The sequence below is a fragment of the Diaphorina citri genome, unplaced genomic scaffold, assembly GCF_000475195.1.
Source record: "Diaphorina citri unplaced genomic scaffold, Diaci psyllid genome assembly version 1.1 scaffold2946, whole genome shotgun sequence".
NCBI classification, from domain to species: Eukaryota; Metazoa; Arthropoda; class Insecta; order Hemiptera; family Psyllidae; genus Diaphorina; species Diaphorina citri.
In genome coordinates this window covers 1,870-25,970 of record NW_007380358.1, presented here as the reverse complement: position 1 = coordinate 25,970, position 24,101 = coordinate 1,870, and the positions used below count along the sequence as shown (strand labels likewise).

The 24,101-nt window shown below is 40.8% G+C and overlaps 5 protein-coding genes across 5 annotated transcripts; 2 read left to right on the top strand and 3 right to left on the bottom strand.

Annotated features, from left to right (window-relative positions):
* Nucleotides 1–72: 72 nt before the first annotated feature.
* Nucleotides 73–4,828, bottom strand: LOC103519804 (chloride transport protein 6-like; the record flags this gene model as incomplete). The annotated part of the gene is made up of 6 exons (XM_008484891.2): nucleotides 4,214–4,828; nucleotides 3,454–3,715; nucleotides 2,692–2,890; nucleotides 1,930–2,144; nucleotides 432–655; nucleotides 73–351 (listed from the first exon to the last, which is right to left on the bottom strand). Coding segments are annotated over exons 1-6 (1,530 nt in total), but the record flags the coding sequence as incomplete, so codon positions are not given.
* A 3,619-nt stretch (nucleotides 4,829–8,447) lies between these two features.
* LOC103519803 (chloride channel protein D-like) lies at nucleotides 8,448–10,708 on the bottom strand. The gene is made up of 3 exons (XM_026831146.1): nucleotides 9,986–10,708; nucleotides 8,577–8,838; nucleotides 8,448–8,461 (listed from the first exon to the last, which is right to left on the bottom strand). The coding sequence occupies exons 1-3, from the start codon at nucleotides 10,334–10,336 to the stop codon at nucleotides 8,448–8,450; spliced, it is 627 nt and encodes a 208-aa protein (XP_026686947.1). The 5' UTR covers nucleotides 10,337–10,708.
* A 3,329-nt stretch (nucleotides 10,709–14,037) lies between these two features.
* Nucleotides 14,038–15,662, top strand: LOC103519800 (WD repeat-containing protein 75-like). Its single transcript, XM_026831148.1, has 4 exons — nucleotides 14,038–14,055; nucleotides 14,207–14,391; nucleotides 14,920–15,080; nucleotides 15,466–15,662. Exons 1-4 carry the CDS (start codon nucleotides 14,038–14,040, stop codon nucleotides 15,660–15,662), a joined length of 561 nt encoding a protein of 186 aa, XP_026686949.1.
* Nucleotides 15,663–16,321: 659 nt separating this feature from the next.
* Nucleotides 16,322–20,873, bottom strand: LOC103519802 (WD repeat-containing protein 75). Its single transcript, XM_026831147.1, has 7 exons — nucleotides 20,863–20,873; nucleotides 19,747–19,957; nucleotides 19,207–19,425; nucleotides 18,446–18,662; nucleotides 17,290–17,507; nucleotides 16,481–16,683; nucleotides 16,322–16,358 (listed from the first exon to the last, which is right to left on the bottom strand). Exons 1-7 carry the CDS (start codon nucleotides 20,871–20,873, stop codon nucleotides 16,322–16,324), a joined length of 1,116 nt encoding a protein of 371 aa, XP_026686948.1.
* Nucleotides 20,611–23,196, top strand: LOC103519801 (protein spaetzle 4-like; the record flags this gene model as incomplete). Its single annotated transcript, XM_008484887.3, has 3 exons — nucleotides 20,611–20,946; nucleotides 21,925–22,076; nucleotides 22,947–23,196. Coding segments are annotated over exons 1-3 (429 nt in total), but the record flags the coding sequence as incomplete, so codon positions are not given.
* Nucleotides 23,197–24,101: the final 905 nt, after the last annotated feature.

The following is a 24,101-nucleotide window of genomic DNA, read 5'->3' as shown; positions in this document are numbered from 1 at the left end:
GATATATAGCGTACGCATCCCCATCCGGCGGAAGAAGTGGTAGATATGATACAAACTGGTCTTCCGACGTACAAAGAACAGATTCTTGTTCATGAATGGTGACAGGTCGAGTAGTTTATCCTTATCATCTTCACTCACGTTCAGGAGCATGTCTTGTCTTACTTGCTGGAGATACTCGATAGAGCAATCCTTGGTGAATATAATCTTGTAGAGAGAACTGTAGCCATCCTCAGGGAATGGTTGAGGGGCATCAAACACTTGACTTGCCATCAGTTTGTATAGCAAACACCGGGATATATCACCGATAACCTTCTTGTCTGGAGTGACGATGGGATAGTTTCCCTTCTGCTCCTGAACGATGTCGTATAAATGTGCCACCCGCGGGACAAGATCAGATTGGAAGGTTGAGGGGCATCAAACACTTGACTTGCCATCAGTTTGTATAGCAAACACCGGGATATATCACCGATAACCTTCTTGTCTGGAGTGACAATGGGATAGTTTCCCTTCTGCTCCTGAACGATGTCGTATAAATGTGCCACCCGCGGGACAAGATCAGATTGGAAAATCTCCATTTCTTGCCTTAAGAGATGTTTGACATCCGCTCGACTGCCAGTCGGTGCTGAGGCTTCTACATAGGGCACACCCATCAGATCTAACTGTACATGATAGATGCTGGGGATACACAACTCAGCTTTTTTTTTTTAAGAGGTTTGACAGAGGGAGCTGTAACTGCTATGGTCTTATCGTCCCGAAATCGAAGAGAGAAGGAAGACAGGATAGGAGAAAGCCAGCCGTTCCGAGAACGAACATTATCCCAGCAGGATAAAATCCGCCCCGGGCGGGAATCGAACCCGCGGCCTAGCGCTTACAAGGCAGACGCACTACCAACTAAGCTAACTAGGCTGGCTTAAGATGTATGATAGAGGGAACTGTTTTCTGGCTGGAGGACGGTAAACAGGGAGTAGACCAGCTTAATCTGGCTGGGGGACTTTAAACAGGGAGTAGACCAGCCTGAATTTCCCTTGCTAAAGAAATAGCACAGGTTGAGTGCGAAGGGCATTCACTCGTAAAATTTGTGGCCAAAACCATATGTCAGCCTTAAGCAATCACCCCAGTTAGGGCTGATTGAGAGGCTGACGAAAAACGCCGACCCTGTCTTAAAACGGGAAAGGGCGAAGAAGAAGATAGAGGGAACTGTGACGGCTAAGGTCCTATCGCCCAGTAGACCAGCCTGAATTTCCCTTGCTAAAGAAATAGCACAGGTTGAGTGCGAAGGGCATTCACTCGTAAAATTTGTGGCCAAAACCAAATGTCAGCCCTAAGCAATCACCCTAGTTAGGACTGGTTGAGAGGCTGACAAAAAACGCCGACCCTGTCTTAAAACGGGAAAGGGCGAAGAAGAAGATAGAAGGAACTGTGACGGCTAAGGTCGTATCGCCTCTAAAGAGAGAAGAAAGGATAGGAGAAAGCCAGCCATTCCGAGAACAAACATTATCTGTGATAAAATCCGCACCAGGTGGGAATCGAACTCGCGACCTAGCGCTTACAAGGCAAAGGCAGGCGAGCTACCCTTCAAGCGAACTAGGCTGGCTAACTCTAACTGAGTAAAAACTTGCTGTTGTTGTCGAGAACGAACCTTATTTGTTTCCTCCTTAATGCTATCGTGCCAGCGGTGTAAGCACACATAAGGCAATTCCCCTGATGAATGGTTCTCTTCTGCATTATGCTGTCCAAATGTATACCAACTAATAACGTGTAAAGCAATGCATGAATGATGGAGGCCTTACCTATAAGTCCTGTCAAGCCATACAGTAACACAATGAGAAAAAGAAAAATTCCGTTGGTCCTCATTTTTCCTGCTCTATGACTTTGAAACATCACCCAAGTAAGCGCAACTGATCTATTCATGAATGATGGAGGCCTTACCTATAAGTCCTGTCAAGCCATACAGTAACACAATAGCAAACTCAAACAAGCCCACATTCTCCGGAGTCAATACTTCTGCCAGACGCAGGTGAGGTACCAACTTGTAAAACATCTCACCAGGTTCCAACTCAGATTCCACGAAACTCTGCTCCAGGATATCCGATATAAATTTGGCCAGGAATGAGCCCACGACCAGACGGGGTAGCATTTCCGCACTGGAAAATATTTATTTATTTAATATACCTACTTTCGGCTTACTTATTTATGCTTTCGGCTAAGACCAAAAGGAAAGTAAAAAGTCCCATTATGCCAACAGTTTAGGGAAATATTGGGAAAGGATATGAAAAGATTTAGGCAACCCAGCACGTTAATACACCTCTGCTCGCGGGTTCAGAGCACTTGCACAGGACTCGGCACTTCAAGTCCAGATGAAGGGCCATCTTGGATTTCCTACGGTTTATTACGCCAGTAGCTGGACTGGCTGGTGTTAAATCGACCAATTTTTTTTTTTTTTTTTTTCTCAGTTCTTCTTGTTCAGTGGTTGTTCTTGTTGGCGTAGCGGCTTCAGCTGTAGCCAAATGGTGATGACAGAATAAAAAAAAGGATCTATTTTTATCTGCCATACACCGGGGTGATGGTTTCCAGCCACGTTTAATGAAAATACCCAGAACTACACATTTGTTAGGGGTTTTTGAAAGTTGGTTTCTGTTGACTGCATGGTTCCTTCCTGCTTAATGGTCATTTATGAAACGATCTTCATACCTGAAGAACGTCGTAGTTTCTTCCAAGGCGAGGAAAATGCCGCCAAAGGGCGCCCCGAAGCCGGCGGACACACCAGCCGCTACGCCGCACACAGACAGGTCTCGCCTCTCAGACACCGAGTTCAAGTAAGCTAGGGAGGGAGCGGTGCGGAATTTTGTAGGGAGAGGAAGTTTGGCGATCACGATGGGAGCTATGTTTCCTGGAGGAGGGGGAAACAAAAAAGAATGTAATATTGTGATCTAAGTTCTGTTTTCTTTCCAACGCGGGTATAACGCGAACTGAACAAGAAAAACAGACCTCTAGAAGCTTTGAAAAGGAAAAATAGCTCGAGAGCCGTAAAGAAAACGAGTTCTTATTGTAAAAAAACTATCTGTAAAATTAAAATCAGATAAAAATAAAATAAAATATTCTTCTGTTTTCTTTCCAACGCGGGTATAACGCGAACTGAACAAGAAAAACAGACCTCTAGAAGCTTTGAAAAGGAAAAATAGCTCGAGAATCGTAAAGAAAACGAGTTCTTATTGTAATAAAACTATAGCAGCCCCCATGTGTATAATGGAACCCTCTTTACGCCCTGAACTATCCATATTTACCTATAGCAGCTCATCATCTTCAGACCAAGATAGATGTTGACTCTATCGCAGCAGGAGTAGAAGTGAGGAAAATTATATGGTATCGATGAGGTTCTGGTAAATGCGTAGGGTATTATTCACGTCGGATCTATAGTTTACTGTGTTTACCCCCTGAACAATCCATATTTACCTACAGCAGCCCCTATGTGTATAATGGGACCTTCCATTCCCCCTGGGGTGGCTGTGCACATCATCGCAGTGGTACTACACATCTTCACCAGTACTGTGCGTATAGTGAAGAATTTCTTAATCCTAGACCCATTCAGATAGGCCATAACGCCGGATACGTTCCCGCCTGATGCTTCCATGGCAAAGAAGAGACAAAGAGCACAGGCTATGCCGAGAAATATCATGTTGAAGCCGGCCAAACCGAGGTAGGTACGCCAGACGTCCTGTAAGGAGAGAAAAAGGATTCTTGAGTGGAAGGTAACCACTGGGCGAGGTTGGTAACCATTAATGGCTGATCTTACCACTGAGAGTTAACACAAGGGTTTTCTTTGACGTCACCCATTTGATTTAGCCAGGCCAGTATTTCACAGGTTTGATGATTCCTGTCCGGAGCGAATTTGATCCTTAACAGATAGAGTTCTTTCTCGAATTTCCGAACGATTAGAGCTTTGCTATAACAGTTCCCTCTATCAAACCTCAAAAAAAAAAAACCAGATGTGATCTAATAAAAAAAAAAAATCGTCGCCTTACAACCGGAAATTGGTAATTATGCACAAGTCACGTCCGTGGAAAAGAAAAGCTCCTTTTCGGAAAACTCCTTCTCGCGTTTAAACTAACCCTATAATAACACTGGTCACTGCTCGTTTTGTGCCAGTTCCTTTGGTAGCAATATTCCACGGACGTGACTTCTGCACAAGTACCCGGAAGGTCACTTCACTTACCTGCGGAAAACCGTCCGTGATGACCTCCAACCATTGCACCTTGAGGCTAGACCCGAACGTGACCCCCGCATGCATTATGAAGTGAATGACCCCAACCATCACCCCCGTCAGAACGACCATAGCCCACCGCAACACATAGAACCCAACCAATGACGACTGGCCCCCTTGGAAATAGTTGGAAAGCTTTGATTGTTTCACACTGAAATCGAGCGTTTGAAATTTGTCCGACAGACTGACGGTGTAGACACTCTTGAACTTTTTGCTCGCTGGAATGTCCTCGTCAGATTCCTCAATGTTGATGAGGGACTTGTGGGGGATTTCCGACTCCCCGGACATACTCAGGACACTCATTTTGAGAAGCGCTGTTTTTTTACTAAGAGATGTTCAGGATCTTTATCTGTCTAACAGGGTCTTTAACTGATTATCAGGGTCTTCACTTGTTTAATAGGGTCTTCAAGTGTTTAACAAGGTTTTCACCTGATTTTCAGGGTGGGTCTCTCCAAGTGACTTGTTCTGGGTGGGTATCACCACGACATTTTCACATTGAGAAGAGATTTACACAAAGTTAGAAAAGCTCAAGGTAATTATTGGGTAACGAATATGAACAGAATGCAGCAAGTTGAAAGCTGTTAGTTGAATATTCAATGGCCATTACAAGGAGAGTTCTGTTTCGAACCACAGAACTTTTCTAGGCTAGCGGCTCTATGAATTTTGAATGCACCAGCCAACAGACCAGGGATGTCGAAGAAGTACTGAAATTACTCACCATTGAAATAATGTGATTCGAAATAAAAACCACCATCTTAATAAATATCGTAAAAAAACATCAACTTCAATTTATTTCCTGAAAATTGCATATTACAAGTGAGAACTGAGGACAATAATTATGCAGCTTTAGATATTATCGACAAGGTTAAAACAATAATTTATAGAACTTCCAGGGGCTTCCAGAGGGGAGGGGGTCATCAGGCCTAGGTTCATCAAGGGGGCCTGAAACCATTTCTGTAGCAAGGGAAATTTCAGGCTGTTTAAGGTCCCCCAGTCAGCCTAGTTAGCTTAGTTGGTAGTGCGTCTGCCTTGTAAGCGCTAGGCCGCGGGTTCGATTCCCGCCCGGGGCGGATTTTATCCTGATGGGATAATGTTCGTTCTCGGAACGGCTGGCTTTCTCCTATCCTGTCTTCCTTCTCACTTCGATTTCGGGACGATAGGACCATAGAAGTTACAGTTCCTCTGTCAAACCTCTTAAAAAAAAAAAAAAAAAAAAAGAAATAATGTGATTCGAAATAAAAACCACCATCTTAATAAATATGGTAAAAAAAAAACATCAACTTCAATTTATTGCCTGAAAATTGCATATTACAAGTGAGAACTGAGGACCATAATTATGCAGCTTTAGATATTATCGACAAGGTTAAAACAATAATTTATAGAACTTTCAATTTTATTTCTTTGTGGTAAAGCAGGTCTTTTTCACAACTTTGCCTATCCTGTCTTCCTTCTCTCTTCGATTTCGGGACGATAAGACCATAGCAGTTACAGTTCCCTCTGTCAAAACTCTTAAAAAAAAAGTGGTCTGAGTTTACGAGTATTATAATGGCCTTTTTCCACGTCCATACAATCGTAAGAACGGCACACACTACTCATATATCCGGGAACAAAAAATGTTCCTATTTCCCAAGGATAGGTTAGAATTGTGAATTAGATGCAGACGTAATTGCCATTTGCCTTGGAGTCAGCCGTCTTGAGGCTTGAGGGCCGTGTTGTCTTGGACTTATGATAGCCTCTTGACGGTGGAAATGGGTTGAACAGACATACAATCGTAAGAACGGCACACACTACTCATATATCCGGGAACAAAAAATGTTCCTATTTCCCAAGGATAGGTTAGAATTGTGAATAGATGCAGACGTAATTGCCATTTGCCTTGGAGTCAGCCGTCTTGAGGCTTGAGGGCCATGTTGTCTTGGACTTATGATAGCCTCTTGACGGTGGAAACGGGATCCTGTCTTCCTTCTCTCTTCGATTTCGGGACGATAAGACCATAGCAGTTACAGTTCCCTCTGTCAAACCTCTTAAAAAAAATCGATCTAATGGTTCCGATTCAGAAGAAACGAAAACAGAAGACTTACCGGTTTCCGAATACATAACATCCAACACGGGAAACGAGTGCCAATGATACACCGTGGTGATAGCCCAAGTCATATGTCTGGATACATCTGATCGCTTAGCCACTGGCCCGACCGATATGCCCGGACTTTTCTCGCCAACTTTACCGCTTTCAGATTTACTGCCAGATTTTTTAGTTTTACTGCCAGGTTTATCAGTTTTACTGCCAGATTTTTCAGTCTTACTGCCAGTTTTGTCGGTAGATGTATTGGAATCTTCATCGTCTGAAGAATCGGTAGAGTCCGTAAGTTTATCTTGGCTAAGGTGACGCTTCCTTTCTTGTGTGCTATCATGCCCTGTGAACGAAACCAGTTTGATTAGAAGAGATTTTTTTAGAGGTTTGATAGAGGGAACTGTAACTGAGAAGGTCTTATTGTCCCGAAAGCGAAGAAAGAAGGAAAACAGGCTGGAGAAAACCAGCAGTTCCGAGAACGAGTAATATCTGTTTTGGGAAAAAAAAATCCGCCACCGCGCTTACAAGGCAGACGCACTACCGTCCAAGCTAACTAGGCCGGCCCTTCTTGTTCCTTAACTGAATAAAACGCAAACATGTTCGAGAAAAGACTGTTTAGGTTAAAAGAAGGGTTTTTTCATTGAGTTTTCAGACATTTTCTCACAAGACTAGAGAGCACTCCTTAGAACACTGATTTGATTCTGGATACATCTCTTCCTCCAATACATTCAATACAGCTAAACCCTGTCATGATGAAAAACTAGATCTTCCAACAGGGTAGGTAGGTACCAAGTTCTTGGACTTCACTGGTTCCACATTAGATTATTGGGGATATTTGGACTTTCTAATGATAAACAAGCAATACAAGCATAGATTTTTGAATGCACTGGACGTTTTAAAATAAGAAAGAGGTAAAAAGAAGATGGTTAATTTAATAAAATTTAAAATAATTAATTATTTAACTTTCTTACTAATAATTAAAATTTAAAATTCACATGCTGAATTTTTTTGAATTTTGGTGCGCAAAATTCTAACCTCAAAATATTTCCCAAGGAGGTGTGCATGCAGTGGACAGCGAATGATTTGGGAAAGTGAGGCTTAGAAAGCAGCCATGTTAGGTAAGCGATTACAGAACAAAACTTTTGTACTATGAAAAGTAAAGTAAATTTTTTGGAAACATAATAGGTAAGTACTAGTACTTACTTTGTACCTATTTTCATATTTAGGTATCGCACACTTGTTCAAAATTCGAATTTTTCCTCAAAGAAAAGCTTAAGACAATTTTATTATTTTGCCTTTGGTCTCTGTCTTGTAGTCCCGAAATCAAAACGGTCAAACAGTTGGAACTCGAAAACTAACCTGTGACATGATAAATTTTGTTGTTAACATTGTTATCCTGTCAACTGTTGAGCCAGCCACACACTATCAGGTAGACCTGACAGGTATCTACGCCCGATCAGGTCTGCCTGATAGTGGGTGTGCTCATTAGGTATCAGGTAGACCTGACAGGTGACCCTGATCTGGTGTAGATACCTACCTCTTTACTAAAATTACCTTTAAACAAATAAATTTGTTTTTGCCTTGTAAGCGCTAGGCCGCGGGTTCGATTCCCGTCCAGGGCGAATTTTATAATGAGGGGATAAGGTTCGTTCTCGGACCTTAGCAGTTACAGTTCCCTGTATCAAACCTCCTAAAAAATGTGAATAATGTTCGGCAGGTATAGTAGGTAACTCTCATCGTTGAAACTTAGAACCCCTCTTATCTGCCAAGAATTCACAGAAGTCTATCTCTCGATCACAGCTCAAGTAGGTATTAATAATAAGTATTTATAAGGTAAGTACCTATTACCTCGAAATACCTAGGTACCTACTCGAAAATATGGGTTCTTGAAATGACGATCTATAGCACCCCCCATGTGTATAATGGAACCCTCTTTACCCCCTGAACTATCCATATTTACCTATAGCAGCCCCCATGTGTTTAATGGAACCCTCTTTACCCCCTGAACTATCCATATTTACTTATAGCAGCCCCCATGTGTATAATGGAACCCTCTTTACCCCCTGAACAATCCATATTTACCTATAGCAGCCCCCATGTGTATAATGAAACCCACTATCCATATTTACCTACAGCAGCCCCCATGTGTATAATGAAACCCACTGGTTCTGGTAAATGCGTAGGGTATTATTCACGTCGGATCTATAGTTTACTGTGTTTACCCCCTGAACAATCCATATTTACCTACAGCAGCCCCTATGTGTATAATGGGACCTTCCATTCCCCCTGGGGTGGCTGTGCACATCATCGCAGTGGTACTACACATCTTCACCAGTACTGTGCGTATAGTGAAGAATTTCTTAATCCTAGAGCCATTCAGATAGGCCATAACGCCGGATACGTTCCCGCCTGATGCTTCCATGGCAAAGAAGAGACACAGAGCACAGGCTATGCCGAGAAATATCATGTTGAAGCCTGCCAGACCGAGGTAGGTACGCCAGACGTCCTGTAATAATGATAATAGTGCTTATTTATACTGCTCGCATAGGACTGAAAAGTCCCTTACACTACACCACCGAGGTAGGTAGCGCCTTGACCACTACACCACCGAGGTAGGTAGCGCCTTGACCACTACACCACCGAGGTAGGTATTCCATACCTCGGCTGGGATTGAACCCACGCCCTCCTGTTTACCAGGCGAACGCCTTGACCACTACACCACCGAGGCAGGGAGAGAAAAAGGATTCTTGAGTGGAAGGTAACCACTGGGCTAGGTTGGTAACCATTTATGGCTCCTACACCACCGAGGATAAAATTCCATACCTCGGCTGGGATTGAACCCACGCCCTCCTGTTTACCAGGCAAGCGCCTTGACCACTACACAGGGAATCGAACTAACATAAAAAAAAATAATTTTTCAACATACACTACGGTTTACTATTTTCGGAAAGCCTTACCATTGGTACGCTTGTCCCATGAGAGTAACATTGTCCCATATTTTTGTATTTATCTACTTTTTATTTATGGGACATTGGGACAATGTTGCACTCTAGGGACTAGGATGTCCCATTTGTCCCAAGGACCCGGTGCGCTCGTACCCAATTATTTTATCCCAGAACACGACATAAAGTACACATACCTTGGATTTTTTTTTTATTATTATTATTATTTTTTTTTTTTAAATTGCCGTTTCACTGTTAGATACCTATTCCATTTTCTTTATTTCCTCCCTGTTCCAGCCCTAGGTATCTTTGTTTGATGATTCCTGTCCGGAGCGAATTTGATCCTTAACAGATAGAGTTCTTTCTCGAATTTCCGAACGATTAGAGCTTTGCTATAACAGTTCCCTCTATCAAACCTCAAAAAAAAAAAACCAGATGTGATCTAATAAAAAAAAAAAATCGTCGCCTTACAACCGGAAATTGGTAATTATGCACAAGTCACGTCCGTGGAAAAGAAAAGCTCCTTTTCGTATTTAACCTAACCCTATAATAACACTAATCACTGCTCTAATTGTGAAAACTCCTTCTTGCGTTTACCTAACCTAACCCTATAATAACACTGGTCACTGCTCGTTTTGTGCCAGTTCCTTTGGTAGCAATATTCCACGGACGTGACTTCTGCACAAGTACCCGGAAGGTCACTTCACTTACCTGCGGAAAACCGTCCGTGATGACCTCCAACCATTGCACCTTGAGGCTAGACCCGAACGTGACCCCCGCATGCATTATGAAGTGAATGACCCCAACCATCACCCCCGTCAGAACGACCATAGCCCACCGCAACACATAGAACCCAACCAATGACGACTGGCCCCCTTGGAAATAGTTGGAAAGCTTTGATTGTTTCACACTGAAATCGAGCGTTTGAAATTTGTCCGACAGACTGACGGTGTAGACACTCTTGAACTTTTTGCTCGCTGGAATGTCCTCGTCAGATTCCTCAATGTTGATGAGGGACTTGTGGGGGATTTCCGACTCCCCGGACATACTCAGGACACTCATTTTGAGAAGCGCTGTTTTTTTACTAAGAGATGTTCAGGATCTTTATCTGTCTAACAGGGTCTTTAACTGATTATCAGGGTCTTCACTTGTTTAATAGGGTCTTCAAGTGTTTAACAAGGTTTTCACCTGATTTTCAGGGTGGGTCTCTCCAAGTGACTTGTTCTGGGTGGGTATCACCACGACATTTTCACATTGAGAAGAGATTTACACAAAGTTAGAAAAGCTCAAGGTAATTATTCGGTAACGAATATGAACATTATGAACAGAATACAGCAAGTTGAAAGCTGTTAGTTGAATATTCAATGGCCATTACAAGGAGAGTTCTGTTTTGAACCACAGAACTTTTCTAGGCTAGCGGCTCTATGAATTTTGAATGCACCAGCCAACAGACCAGGCATGTCGAAGAAGTACTGAAATTACTCACCATTGAAAAAGTGACTTGTTCTGGGTGGGTATCACCACGACATTTTCACATTGAGAAGAGATTTACACAAAGTTAGAAAAGCTCAAGGTAATTATTGGGTAACGAATATGAACAGAATGCAGCAAGTTGAAAGCTGTTAGTTGAATATTCAATGGCCATTACAAGGAGAGTTCTGTTTCGAACCACAGAACTTTTCTAGGCTAGCGGCTCTATGAATTTTGAATGCACCAGCCAACAGACCAGGGATGTCGAAGAAGTACTGAAATTACTCACCATTGAAATAATGTGATTCGAAATAAAAACCACCATCTTAATAAATATCGTAAAAAAACATCAACTTCAATTTATTTCCTGAAAATTGCATATTACAAGTGAGAACTGAGGACAATAATTATGCAGCTTTAGATATTATCGACAAGGTTAAAACAATAATTTATAGAACTCTCAATTTTATTTCTTTGTGGTAAAGCAGGTCTCTTTCACAATTTTTGTGGATATCACAGCATTACTAAGTGCCTCCTTTGCAATCAATTCCCATACTTCAATCATCTCTATACACTGGTCGCTACTCGATTAAAGTATCTACTCAATTGTCCTCACGAGGCTGAGTGCACCTCGAACTCCAAGCACAGAGCCGAAAAAACTTCGACCCCGCCGGGAATCGAACCCGGGACCTCCGTTATGCAAGCCTAGTGTGATACCCACTCAGCCACGGAGGTTGCTTCGACAAGGACAAAATATTTTTTACATCTTTATATTTCCAGATCTAGGTATCTGTTTTGTTTATGAGGACCAATACCTTAAAATTACACCAAGTTCTGAATCCACATAAGACAACTATCATCCATAGTGCTGAGTGAGGTAGGGGTACGTGTGACGTCATCATAGTTTATGTCTAGTAAATCCACGTCCATAGCTGTGACGTCAGTGTCATGCTCAGGTTTACCTGTAGGCAGGGTGGCTTGGGATTTGCCCTTCCTGAAAATAAAAAAAAGGCATTAAGGTCGTGCAGGTTTATCTGTAGGGAGGGTGGCTTGGGATTTGCCCTTCCTGAAAATAAAAAAAAGGCATTAAGGTCGTGGTTATGTACCGGGTAAACTTGCCTTGTTTTTAAGTTTCCACTCCCTTGCCAAACTGTAGAAACAATATCCTGTCATCCTGTCTCATCTCAACCCGGTACATAATCACAACCTAAAGATAGTGGCAAAATGAGGGATTAAAAAGAAGGTACTAAATGTTGGCCAGCCCAGTTAGTTTGGAGGGTAGCGCGTCAGCTTTATAACCGCTAGGTCGCGGGTTCCATGCCCGTCTGGGGCGGATTTTATAATAAACAGATAAGGTTCGTTTTTGGAACGGCTGGCTTTCTCCTATCCTGTCTTCTTTCTCTCTTCGCTTTTGGGACGTTGAGACCTTGGATCTCAAGTGACATGATAGTAGTGTGTTTCTACCTTCAGGATGAAACACACACAAACTAAAGGGAAAACATTACCGAGTTGAAATTGTCAAGGAAAATTTGTCAAGTTACGTCAAAATGCGCAGAAACGCTTGCGCACAAACAAACGAAGCGGGAGTCGTGAATTATGACATCATCGCGTATGCCGTGACGTCAAAAGTTCACGATTTACCGGTATTTTTTAAATCGATTAATCTCGGTATCTAGAAGTCGTAGAAGAAAAAGAAAAATCCCGTTGGTCCTCATTTTTCCTGCTCTATGACTTTGAAACATCACCCAAATAAGCGCAACTGATCTATTGTGAATTGAGAATTTGTTAATGATTTTTTATCCACTGATAGATATTGTTTTATTTACTTGATAAACATCTATTTCCTCCCAAAAATACAATAATAGCCGTGTATGTGCCAAATTTAATGAAATTTCGTTCGAGGGTTATGATGAAACAAGCAGATGAGATACCCCTTAGTGGATTGGAACACATCTCAAGCCATTGGGTACACTCCATTTGTCAAGGGCAAAAGGTTCGCCGTGCTCTTGGGGTAAAAATAAATTTGAAGAAAATATGATTATTATATTACACTTTATTAGGATTTAATATTATTTACAAACAGGTACACAAAACAAAATAACAAAATAATAAATTAACAAAAGAAAACGAAAATTGAATAAAGAAAGATAAAAAAATATTGAAAAATCCTAACTCAGGGGCGGGATTAATGCCTAGGGCATTCTCTTCCATCCAACCCAAATTAAAAATTTTTTTTTTTTTTTTTTTTTTTTTTTTTAATGGAGGAGTTGCAATTGGGAAAATATTATTAATAAAAAAGTCGATTCCTACGTAAAAAGTTGTGAGAAAAAAATCCAAATATGAGGTCAAAACTCCGAAAAAGTAACTTTCAAAGGTCGAAAATTCAATTTTCAATTGCCGTTCTAATGAAAAAGTTCAAAAAGTTGTGACGTCAGATTTCACGTCAAAATGCGCAGAAACGCTTGCGCACAAACAAACGAAGCGGGAGTCGTGAATTATGACATCATCGCGTATGCCGTGACGTCAAAGTTCACGATTTACCGGTATTTTTTAAATCGATTAATCTCGGTATCTAGAAGTCGTAGAAGAAAAAGAAAAATCCCGTTGGTCCTCATTTTTCCTGCTCTATGACTTTGAAACATCACCCAAGTAAGCGCAACTGATCTATTGTGAATTGAGAATTTGTTAATGATTTTTTATCCACCGATAGACCGGTGGACCACCGATTGTTTTATTTACTTGATAAACATCTATTTCCTCCCAAAAATACAATAAAATGGACGTGTATGTGCCAAATTTAATGAAATTTCGTTCGAGGGTTATGATGAAACAAGCAGATAAGATACCCCTTAGTGGATTGGAACACATCTCAAGACATTGGGTACACTCCATTTGTCAAGGGCAAAAGGTTCGCCGTGCTCTTGGGGTAAAAATAAATTTGAAGAAAATATTTACAGACGAATTTGTGTCATGCAAGAGGGAAAAAAATATACATATCTATCGTCGCGTTAACACTCAATGATCTCCTAGGGTAAATAACTTACTCTTGTCTGTAGTAAACACTGCCATATAGCTGGTAGCTGGATCCGAAACCAGGAGACTAGCAGTGAGGGGAACCTGCCAAATATTGTGCCCCAGGATGGTATTCCAGACCCTCACCCAGCCAGAGCACGCCCCAACCAGTAGGTGACTACAGTCTGGACCTTGGCCCCACTCTAGAAACCTGGAATCGATGAGACAATAATATCTTCAAAATCGAAGGAATTTTAACTGTGCATAAATGCTTGACACAAATGTCGTCCACCGCTACGGTAAATTTTATGACTTGACTTGGACACAAACTACGAACCTCCAGATTAAAAGTCCACCTAAACTCTAAGAGTCTAAGCCACTGAGGTTGGTAATACATTAGTTTTTTTTTTTTTTTTTTTTTTTTTTTTTTTTTTTTTTTTATTGTTGGAGAACATAGTCTCGGAGCTACATCACGAGACTTGTGTCTCATCATATGACAGGCAAGGTACGTCTGTCTCGCACTCTGACGTACTGGCAGTCTGTCTCACTCATGACGGGTTGTGTTTGGCCAGTGTGGAAGCTCTGGGAGAACATTATGTGCTCAAGTTTTGGAACTATGATGTTGAGACTAAAACGTAAGTTTATCTTTGGTATTTGTCTTTACTATGTTTTCACTTGATGACCTAACCTAATCTTTTCTCAAGTGAAAACATATCCAGTATTCTCTTATCTTGGTTTGTATTCTTTGTTGTTCCAGCGGCTTCAGTTGTAGCCGAATGATGATGGCAGAATAAAGAAACGATATATTTTTTCTGCCATACACCAGGGTGATGGACTCTAGCCATGTTCAATTGGCTCGTCCTGAACTGCAGTCAACCATCGCATTGTGAGGACTTGTGCTTATTCTTTGAAAGCAGAGAGAACCCTTTGAAGAACTGCCAGCTAGCTAGGCTGGTTAGGGTTAGCTGTTCCCCCTATTTCTAGTCCCACAGCCAGACGCTACTCTTCTCTCTGTTTAATTCTCTCTAGCTAGACAAAAGATTCTAAATTAAATAAATTAATTAATAGTACTAACTAGGCTGCCTGATTACAAGAGTGTTTTTTCCATTATTAAACACAGACGGTCCACAGATCTTAATAACGTCCTCTTTGACTATCCTCAGGTTCAAACTAAGCAGTGTGATCTCCAAGCCTCACAAAGGTCGGTCTATTAATCATCTGAGATTTTCACCATCACGAGCAGAGTTCAATGACCCTTACACATATACGTGTGTCACTTCTGGTGCGGATGACCAGTATATTGTATGGACTTGCTCACAGAGTGGTAAGTTATACTCAACTCATACACACATGGGCTCTGTCCGTTGATTTGTTTAAATAAATATCATTGATTTGTTTAATGTTTAAATAAATATATTTGTCAAGTGAAAACATAGTACATACCTGTCATTCTTTAAATATCATTAGTCAATAGATCTTATGCACTTATTTAGCAGAGGTTTTCGCCTTTGAAGAGCAGAAAAAATGTGGGACTTGGAAATGGTTCTTCTACGACTTCTAGATCCCGAGTTAAATCGATTTTCTAGCTTACTTCTTTGACACGGCTAATGAAAATTTATGATTTGGACTTGAGATTTGGATTTGTACGACTTTTTACGTAGAATTTCTACCCAAATGTCCTCTGATTCAATTATTTTACCCCCCTTCAGATAAAGGTATCTCCTGGTCTAAGGACAAGGAGGATAACTATCACGGTCTGCAGGCAGGACCTGTAGGGTTCTCAGAGGATGGGTCCAGTCTGGCTGTAGGATTTGGACCTTGTCTTACCTTGTGGGATCGACATTTTGAATTGAAATGCAGCCTGAGTCATGCGTGCGACAAGTCAGAGAAACATTTCATCAGGTGAGACATCCTTGGATACAGTTACAGATTTAATGTTCTCACGAGGCTTTTCTTTATTATTATTATTATTATTATTTTCACATTTGTGTTTTTGTGGGGGATCTCACTCCTTTTTCCAAGTGTGTATTTACAAATGATTATTAGGTACAGATCTCCTTATTACCTAGCAATTTGCGAGCTTTTAAAAATTTTCCATGAGTTATTGGTGTTGTTGTTGTGGTTGTTGTTTTTTCAACTTGAACAAATTGGGCCAGTCTAGTTCGCTTGGAGGGTAGCGCGTTTGCCTTGCAAGCGTTAGGTCCTTGGATTCCCGCCTGGAGCGGACTTTAAACTAAACAGATAAGGTTTCTCTCTTCGCTTTAGAGACAATAAGATCCAAGCACTTACAGTAAATTCCCCCTATCAAACCTCTTGTGAACTAGATTGTTATTAATTCTGATTGTAATATTAACAAGTAGCGTCTGGCTGTGGGACTAGAAATAGGGGGAACAGCTAACCCTAACCAGCCTAGCTAGCTGGCAGTTCTTCAAAGGGTTCTCTCTGCTTTCAAAGAATAAGCACAAGTCCTCACAATGCGATGGTTGACTGCAGTTCAGGACGAGCCAATTGAACATGGCTAGAGTCCATCACCCTGGTGTATGGCAGAAAAAATATATCGTTTCTTTATTCTGCCATCATCATTCGGCTACAACTGAAGCCGCTGGAACAACAAAGAATACAAACCAAGATAAGAGAATACTGGATATGTTTTCACTTGAGACAAGATTAGCTTAGGTCATCAAGTGAAAACACAGTAAAGACAAATACCAAAGATAAACTTACGTTTTAGTCTCAACATCATAGTTCCAAAACTTGAGCACATAATGTTCTCCCAGAGCTTCCACACTGGCCAAACACAACCCGTCATGAGTGAGACAGACTGCCAGTACGTCAGAGTGCGAGACAGACGTACCTTGCCTGTCATATGATGAGACACAAGTCTCGTGATGTAGCTCCGAGACTATGTTCTCCTCTGTGATATCAAGCTGAAAATATATACAAGAATTTACGAAATGTATGAAATTATCAATGACGCACCTGCCTTGGACAGATGAGGTTTGTTCTCGGACTTCTCGGCTGGCTTTCTCCTATCCTTTCCTTTTCTCTCTTGGATTTTGGGACGATCGGATCTTAGCAATTACAGTTCCCTGTGTCAAAACTCTAAAAATTTCTACTTAGGAGAGGAATGAATATTGTTAGGCATACATATAAATGCTTGTCACAAATGCCGTTCCCCGCTCAATTTTCTACGCTGAATTTCAAGACTTGACTTGGACTCGAACCACCAACCTCCAGTGCCCACCGTTCTGACCAGTACTCCACTGAAATTGGTTTTTTTCTTTTTAAGAGGTTTAATATAGGGTACTGTAACTGCGAAGGTCTCATCGTCCCGAAATCGAAGGAGAAAACCAGAGGTTCCGCGAAATCCGTTCAAGATAAAATCCATCCCGGGTGGGAATCGAACCTGCGGCGTAGCGCTTACAAGGCAGACGCGCTACCAATCAAGCTAACTATTATTATTATTATTTTTTTTTTTTAATAAATCAAGTTTTATTGATTAGGTACCTATCGTTTTGATTATTTCTACTTACGTTGAATAGCAAAGTATTGGACGTCAGCGAGAAGAACTGAATGTGTCCCTTCCTACTGTTCAACACCAGACTTGTAGACCGAGGATCGTGCGTTAGGAAACTCGTGGTTCGAACCTGGGTCTTCGGACTGTCGAGCTGGTACTCGTCCCGTACCAGACGTTGAATGGAGGCGAGTACCTTTTTCATCATGAGGGACGTCTGATCTATCATGTGAAGAGCTGAGAACACAAGAGAGGGATATTCTTTATAAAAACGTATCTGTAGAAAGGTTTCAACTGGCCTTCGATTTGGAAGTATCATTCCCCGGACTCGGGCTGCCGGAATGGTTATAGTTGCCATTGGATTTTTGCATTATTTATTAATGCAAGTAGGTATGTATATGTATTTAAGTATTTCTATTGAATTTTTTCCCTGAAAAATTCAAATCAAACCACAAGTTCTTTGTGTTTAAGCAGAGAGCTTTTACACAACTTTTGTGGGTACCACAGCATTACCAAGTTAGTGCCTTTTTTTAGCCCGTTTTTCCCAAATTGTTTCACCGCCGTTTTTATTTCGTAGCAATGAAACAACTGCTACATTAGACGCACGTGGTCTGTGTCGTAGCATGCCCATCCCGTAGTATGCCTCGTGTCTGTGTCGTAGCACGCCCATAGTATCAGTTTTGCATTTGGTTTAGATGTTTGAATGTCTGTTTGTTCCCCTATAACTCGCGATTGCCAGGTACTATTTTGATGAAATTTGTTACATGAGTTTCAAAGATCAAGGCACGTCGGTCCTGGAAATTCGGGGTCCCAAAACCAAAATTAAGATGCAAGGAGCTTCAGCGAAAGAGTCTGAGTGAGGTCTACGGTTTACAGGACTACCAAGTAGTATTCCAATTCAAAAGGTGATATAGTCAACAGTTGAATGTTGATGGCGCGTTGTCCAAATAAGCAATCTTGAGAGTGGTTGGTAATGTTGATAACCGGATTGGTGACCATTGGTGGCTTTTTCCGGCCCTACTAAGGCAGTGTGAAGTTCATGTGAGTCGGCCAACAACTTGGACTGCAACCACCAACCACATCCAGAGTCCACCGTGCCAACAACCACTTCACCACTGAGGTTGGTATTAATATTATCTAGCACCTTATTTCAAACACCAATAGGAGTTACTCACAATTATCCCTGGTAGACACGACCATTTGTCCATTGGGAGCGCTAGTAATGTTCACTATAGTACCAGGCAGACGGGGTAGGGTGCGAGGTTTCTTACAGTGAGGTAGTGTCCATTCTATCAGGGTCCGCTCACCTCCTCCACTGAATATGAAATTACCTGGAAAACAATACAGTAGAATTTCATCTTCATGGCTTGCTTTCTTGCTTCGGTGCCTTTCCTATCTCACGGTGTTAGAAGGATTGGGGTTTAAACCCAATTAAGAAACCGATAAACGCGCGGGGTAGGGTGCGAGGTTTCTTACAGTGAGGTAGTGTCCATTCTATCAGGGTCCGCTCACCTCCTCCACTGAATATGAAATTACCTGAAATACAATACAAAAGAGAGACAAACAATCAATAAAATTTATTGCCGGACTACCCAAAGTTTGGGTTGCTAAAAAGACACAGCATACTTCTCAGACAAAATTGTTATTACATTTAAAATGAGATTGAAGATTTTCGTTGTAAGAAACTGATAAAACCGAACTTTTGTCGCCAACTTTATCGCTGATTTCCGACATCGACATTGTAAGAAAGTCTTCAGAGCACATAATTTCAAAAGGTTTGATAAAAGGAACTGTAACTGTTAAGGTCTTATCGTCCCGAAAGCGAAAAGAGAAGGAAGACAGGATAGGAGAAAGCCAGCCGTTCGGAGAACGAATCTTATCTATTGAGGATAAAATCCGTCTCAGGGTCCTCGCGCTTATAAAGTAGACGTGCTACCCTACAAGCTAACCAGGCTAGTTTAAACCCATTGAACATTTTGTGAGTAACATGTTTCTCCATGCCAGTTTCATAAGCAAACACCTTCATCTTGTGAATCAACTTATCTTGACTCTTGATCTCTACCACAGCATAAATGTCCACACTAGACTCTTCTATCACATTCACATGACATCTGGCATTCACAACTCGCACAAAACTCTCGCCAGCTTGGAGTCTCTGTGGGAAAACGAGAAGTTGTGATTAGATAGCAGATTCTTCTACTGTCTTGTGCCCACTTTGAGCAGAAAAAAAAATCGCATAAGTAGATATTATGTAGGTACCTAGTCAATTTCTCAGTTTAACACATTTTTCCTACTTTCATAAATTTTACTTTCCTACTTAAGTATTTTGAAGACTGGTCCCCTGCCTTTGGACAGACATTATTGAAGTACTCCTACGATACATACTTTAATGAGTAACTTCACTTAGCTCCACAGAGTATGATAAACTAAAATAAAATATTTCATTGACATAACCTGCAAGTGGTTAAGTACTCACACTTGTAGACTCTATATTTCCACTCTCCGCTACCCAGGTGACCACATGTCCATTTTCAAACACCGCCACCAGATTTTTGGTGTTGATTGGGTTGAGAAATAATGCAACTATTTGTTCCGATGTGGAAACTTCTGAGTTCAAACTGTGAATGAAATCTCCACTCCTGCTGCTGTGAATGTCCACTTTGTTTCCATTGACCACAAATAACAACCTGGGTAAAACAGGATAGAATAATGTTGAGAATTAGATCCTAGTCCATTTTAGCAGAAAAAAAAAAAGTAGATAGAGATTTTTAACTTTGCTTTATAGGATAGGTAGTCTCAATGAACCAGTAAGATTGTGAAAAAAAGTTAGTACAGCCTGAAATGCCTGTTTAACCATGTAGAGATCTTGAAAGTAAAGAATCTATTCTTCCATAATTTTAGCTTGATTGGTAGCACTTCTGCCTTGTAAGCATTAGACCACAGGTTTGATTCCTTGCCGGGACAGATTTTATCCTGAACAGGTAATGTTCTTTCTTGGAACAGCTGGCTTTCTCCTATCCTGTTTGGGCAATAAGACCTTTGTAGTTACAGTTCCCTCTGTCAAACCTCTACCTCTGAACTTAGAGCTACCTCTGCATTTTAGAAGAGAGAGTTTATCAAAAATAGACCTTTACCTGAATTGCAACAATGTAAGGATTGCTGTCACATTGATCTGGATGAACTATATATAGTGATGATTGCTCAGAAATCTAGACTATAAAGAGATAAAGGATTGAGATAACTTGTATTATTAACTCAAGTTAAAGTACCTACCTACCTAGAAATTAATTTTTTCCAATGAAAAAGTACTCGTACGTCTGATTCAAGCTTTATCTTTTTGTATTTACCTACCTATGTAGGTACTTACCTAAGAAATCTACTAGGTATCTATAAATTCGCAGAACTAATAACATCACCCTGCTGAAAATAAGAAAGAAAATAAGAAGAAAATAAGAAAATAAGAAAAGAAAAGGGAAAATAATTTTAAAGTAGAGATAATTACAATTAGATTTTCTAAAAAAAATCTTCCAATCAAATCAAGTTAAACTTCTCTTATCCCATAACATAGCTAAGAACAAAAGTTCTAAAGAGCCAAAAGAACATGAGTGAATTTTTCGTCGTTTCAACGTAAACTATAACAAGGTGTCTAATGGACTACAGAATCCTGATCCTCTGGGTAAGTTCTGCATTATTTATTTTTGACTAATTTATTATTAAATTAAAGTAAACGAAGTAAATTACATACTTAATTAATTAATATGTAATTATTTTAATTCGTAGCAGACAAAAACTAACAAAGAACTGCACAAAACTGCAAAGATTTCTGGAAATTAGGTACCTACACTAAAGAATTGCCTACCTAGTAATTATAAATAAATAATTATTTAGGTTATAAACAGTAATTAATACTCGTAAAAGTTATTCAATTTAACCCGACCAAGTTTTTTGCCATTCAACAAAAATACCAAAATGGTGGAGATGTCATTTTTCCTTTTACTCAACAAGCATAAACACCTTTATAGTGGGTACTTATGAATAGATGTATTTTTACTTTCCTTATCCTATAGGAAGGAAAGTAATGTAATCGGATCAAATTTTCGATGGTCAGATTTTAGTGCCAAAACACGTTTTGAGGTCCCTAGAGCCTAATCCAAAGTTTCAGCCATTGGTCCGTGTGTGTGTCTGTCTGTGTGTCCACAAAATATCTCGAGAACGGTAAGAGCTAGAGAGTTGAAATTTGGTATGTAGCTGTCAAATGTGACAAGGATGCGACACGAAAATTTTGGTTAAGACCGGTGCAACGGTTGGGGGCATTTTACCGCTTTTTGGCGGTTTTCGGTGTAATTTAACAATATCTCCGGAACGGTATAAGCTAGAGACTTGAAATTTGGTAGGTATGTAGTTCACAAATGTGATAAGGATGCAACACAAAACGTTTGGTTCAGATGGTTGCTGCGCTTGGCGGTATTTTGACCACTTTTGGACAGATTTCGACCTTTTTTGGCGGTTTTCAGCTATAGCGACAAAACGGTTAGAGATATTGTAAAAGTTATGGTAAAAGAACACTCAAATAAGCATTTTTCAATAGGATAAGGAAAGTCGTCTGATGTTCACACCAGATTTTTTAGTAGACATTTTCGCTCTCTGTTCACAGCTGGTGTTTGAACTTCTGGACGTACATCTGGTGATCTGCTACGATGGCTACAACTCCTGCTCCAAAGCTTTCCGCCAGTCCAGAAAGATAGACATCCCGTGTGATCTCAGAACTCAAACCTACTGCACCATCCCCGGCTCGGCCTATCCATGGTAAGCGTTTAGTAGATCCACACTTGTCAACTAATGATCAAAAAATTCACTTATCCAAGAAGGACGCAACTCCTTTGAACCCATATAAAGTACGAGTACGTAGGGGGAGTTGAAAAAAGTTCAGTTGATTTCGATTGAAGGACCCCGCTCTTTAACTCGAAAAACAGGCGATCCGATATCGATCTCCTAAGAAATCATGGCTATTCCTTACCTTTACGATGTACCTACCTATGCAGATCGTCTCACAATTACGAGATCCTACAGATACGAATCCTTTTCTCCCAACGTAATAAGCAGGTAGAGACCACCGCAATTCTTACTTTCAGTTCAGTAAAAGGCGAAAACACTTTCATTTCATCTGGTAGCTGTTACCAAGTTGTTTAGTAGGTAGTTAAAAAATCTACTTACTAACCATTTCTTATTATTACTATTTTTATTCTAACTTCTTTCCCAAGGCTCCATATAACTATACACTATACAGTCTCTCATTATAAGATTCAGTCATAAAATACTCAAGAGGATAAAACCGAAAATCGAGGAGTGGCCATCCAGTCAAAGGAGCACCAGGATGGAGGAGGTGGTGCTCACAAGGCTCAGGATTGGCTCTATTCAGGTTTCACCGATATTGAGAAGTACAAGAACGGGTTCGTCAACTTGGCTCTTCCCTTCTTCGGATTCTCGGAGCCGATTGCCGCTCCCAAGTTGAAATACTACGACGTCGAGTGGACCTAGACATCACACAGTGAGGAAGTTCGTCTTTAAGAACCATGGCCTTTAGTCCGACTCTTAAACCAGGCCCTTAGTCTATACTTTATCCCTTATTCCGTCCGTGTTGTAATATACTATACGCCCTTAATCCGTCTCCCGCAGGCACGCTGTGAGGAGGTTTGTATTCGAAAACCATGGCCTCATGAAGCGAATGTATGGTGAGCAGCGCCATCTGTCCGTTCTCAGAACAGAACTAGATGACCATAACGAAGTGGAATATGGGTGGTTCAATCATGGCCACGCCCCTGTGCTCAACAGGTACGAGCATCAAACCCCCACTACCGCCGCTACCAGCACGAGTACCAGTACCGCGAGCTCGGCCTTCGTGGTAAGTCGAATTCGAATGAAAGTGGTAGGTAAATATTTTGGTTTGCCAGCCTAATAGTTAGCTTGATTGGTAGTGCGTTTGCCTTGTAAGCGCTAGACCGCGGGCTCGATTCCCGCCCGGGGCGGTTTTTGTCCTGAACGGATAATCTTCCTTCTCGGAACGACTGGCTTCCTCCTATCCTGTCTTCCTTCTCTCTTCGATTTTGGGACCATAGGACCTTAACAGTTACAGACTTACAGTTCCCTCTAATCAAACCTCTAATTAAGAAAAGTAAGTTTCAGATGGTCAGAGGCCAAATTATAGCAAAGCACGAATGAATAGACCACCAAAAAGGTATACCAATCAAGAGTTATCAAGTTCGCCAATCAACGTTAGATCGTATTAGGGATACCCCTTTTTATTGGCGTGTGAAATCCATTATCCCGGATGGAGTTTTCCAGAATATGATGCTGGATTACGTAAGATAGTTATTAACCTACCTATAATATCAATCAACCAATCAATCTCTAAAGGAGTTTATAATCAAGTAAGTAGATAATCCAGGCTGATTGGCCTGTCTATCAAATACTAAACAAAACATAGGATTATGTAGAACCTAAGCCAGACTGACAAAATAATAGCATGACATAAAAAAACATGTGATTTCTCAATTTATTACATACAAAACATAATCAATAATCATGTTACTTAACTTTGTACATACATGTTATGTACTTATGTCTGTTTGGTAGGTACATCATAATATTAACTACGTACATAGGTACCTACTTGTGTCTGTTATGTACGTATGGGTGCTGACATCTGACAAAATAATGTAGGTATAGGCTTGAATAACTGAATTTCATAGACGATTGTAGGTTTGTAGGTACTCTTATGCATAGGTACATATTATGGTTACCAATAGATTCAATAGGAATTTCAGTACAACT

Coding starts and splice junctions, on each gene's coding strand:
- LOC103519802 (XM_026831147.1), bottom strand. Junction 17,508..18,445: donor CGTGTCTACCAGGGATAATT/GTGAGTAACTCC, acceptor TTGTGTTCTCAG/CTCTTCACATGATAGATCAG. Junction 16,359..16,480: donor TATGATGTTGAGACTAAAAC/GTAAGTTTATCT, acceptor TTGTTGTTCCAG/CGGCTTCAGTTGTAGCCGAA.
- LOC103519803 (XM_026831146.1), bottom strand. CDS start 10,336: ATGAGTGTCCTGAGTATGTCCGGGGAGTCGGAAATCCCCCACAAGTCC. Junction 8,839..9,985: donor TCACGGACGGTTTTCCGCAG/GTAAGTGAAGTG, acceptor TCATTATTACAG/GACGTCTGGCGTACCTACCT.
- LOC103519800 (XM_026831148.1), top strand. Junction 14,392..14,919: donor TATGATGTTGAGACTAAAAC/GTAAGTTTATCT, acceptor GACTATCCTCAG/GTTCAAACTAAGCAGTGTGA. Junction 15,081..15,465: donor ATGGACTTGCTCACAGAGTG/GTAAGTTATACT, acceptor ACCCCCCTTCAG/ATAAAGGTATCTCCTGGTCT.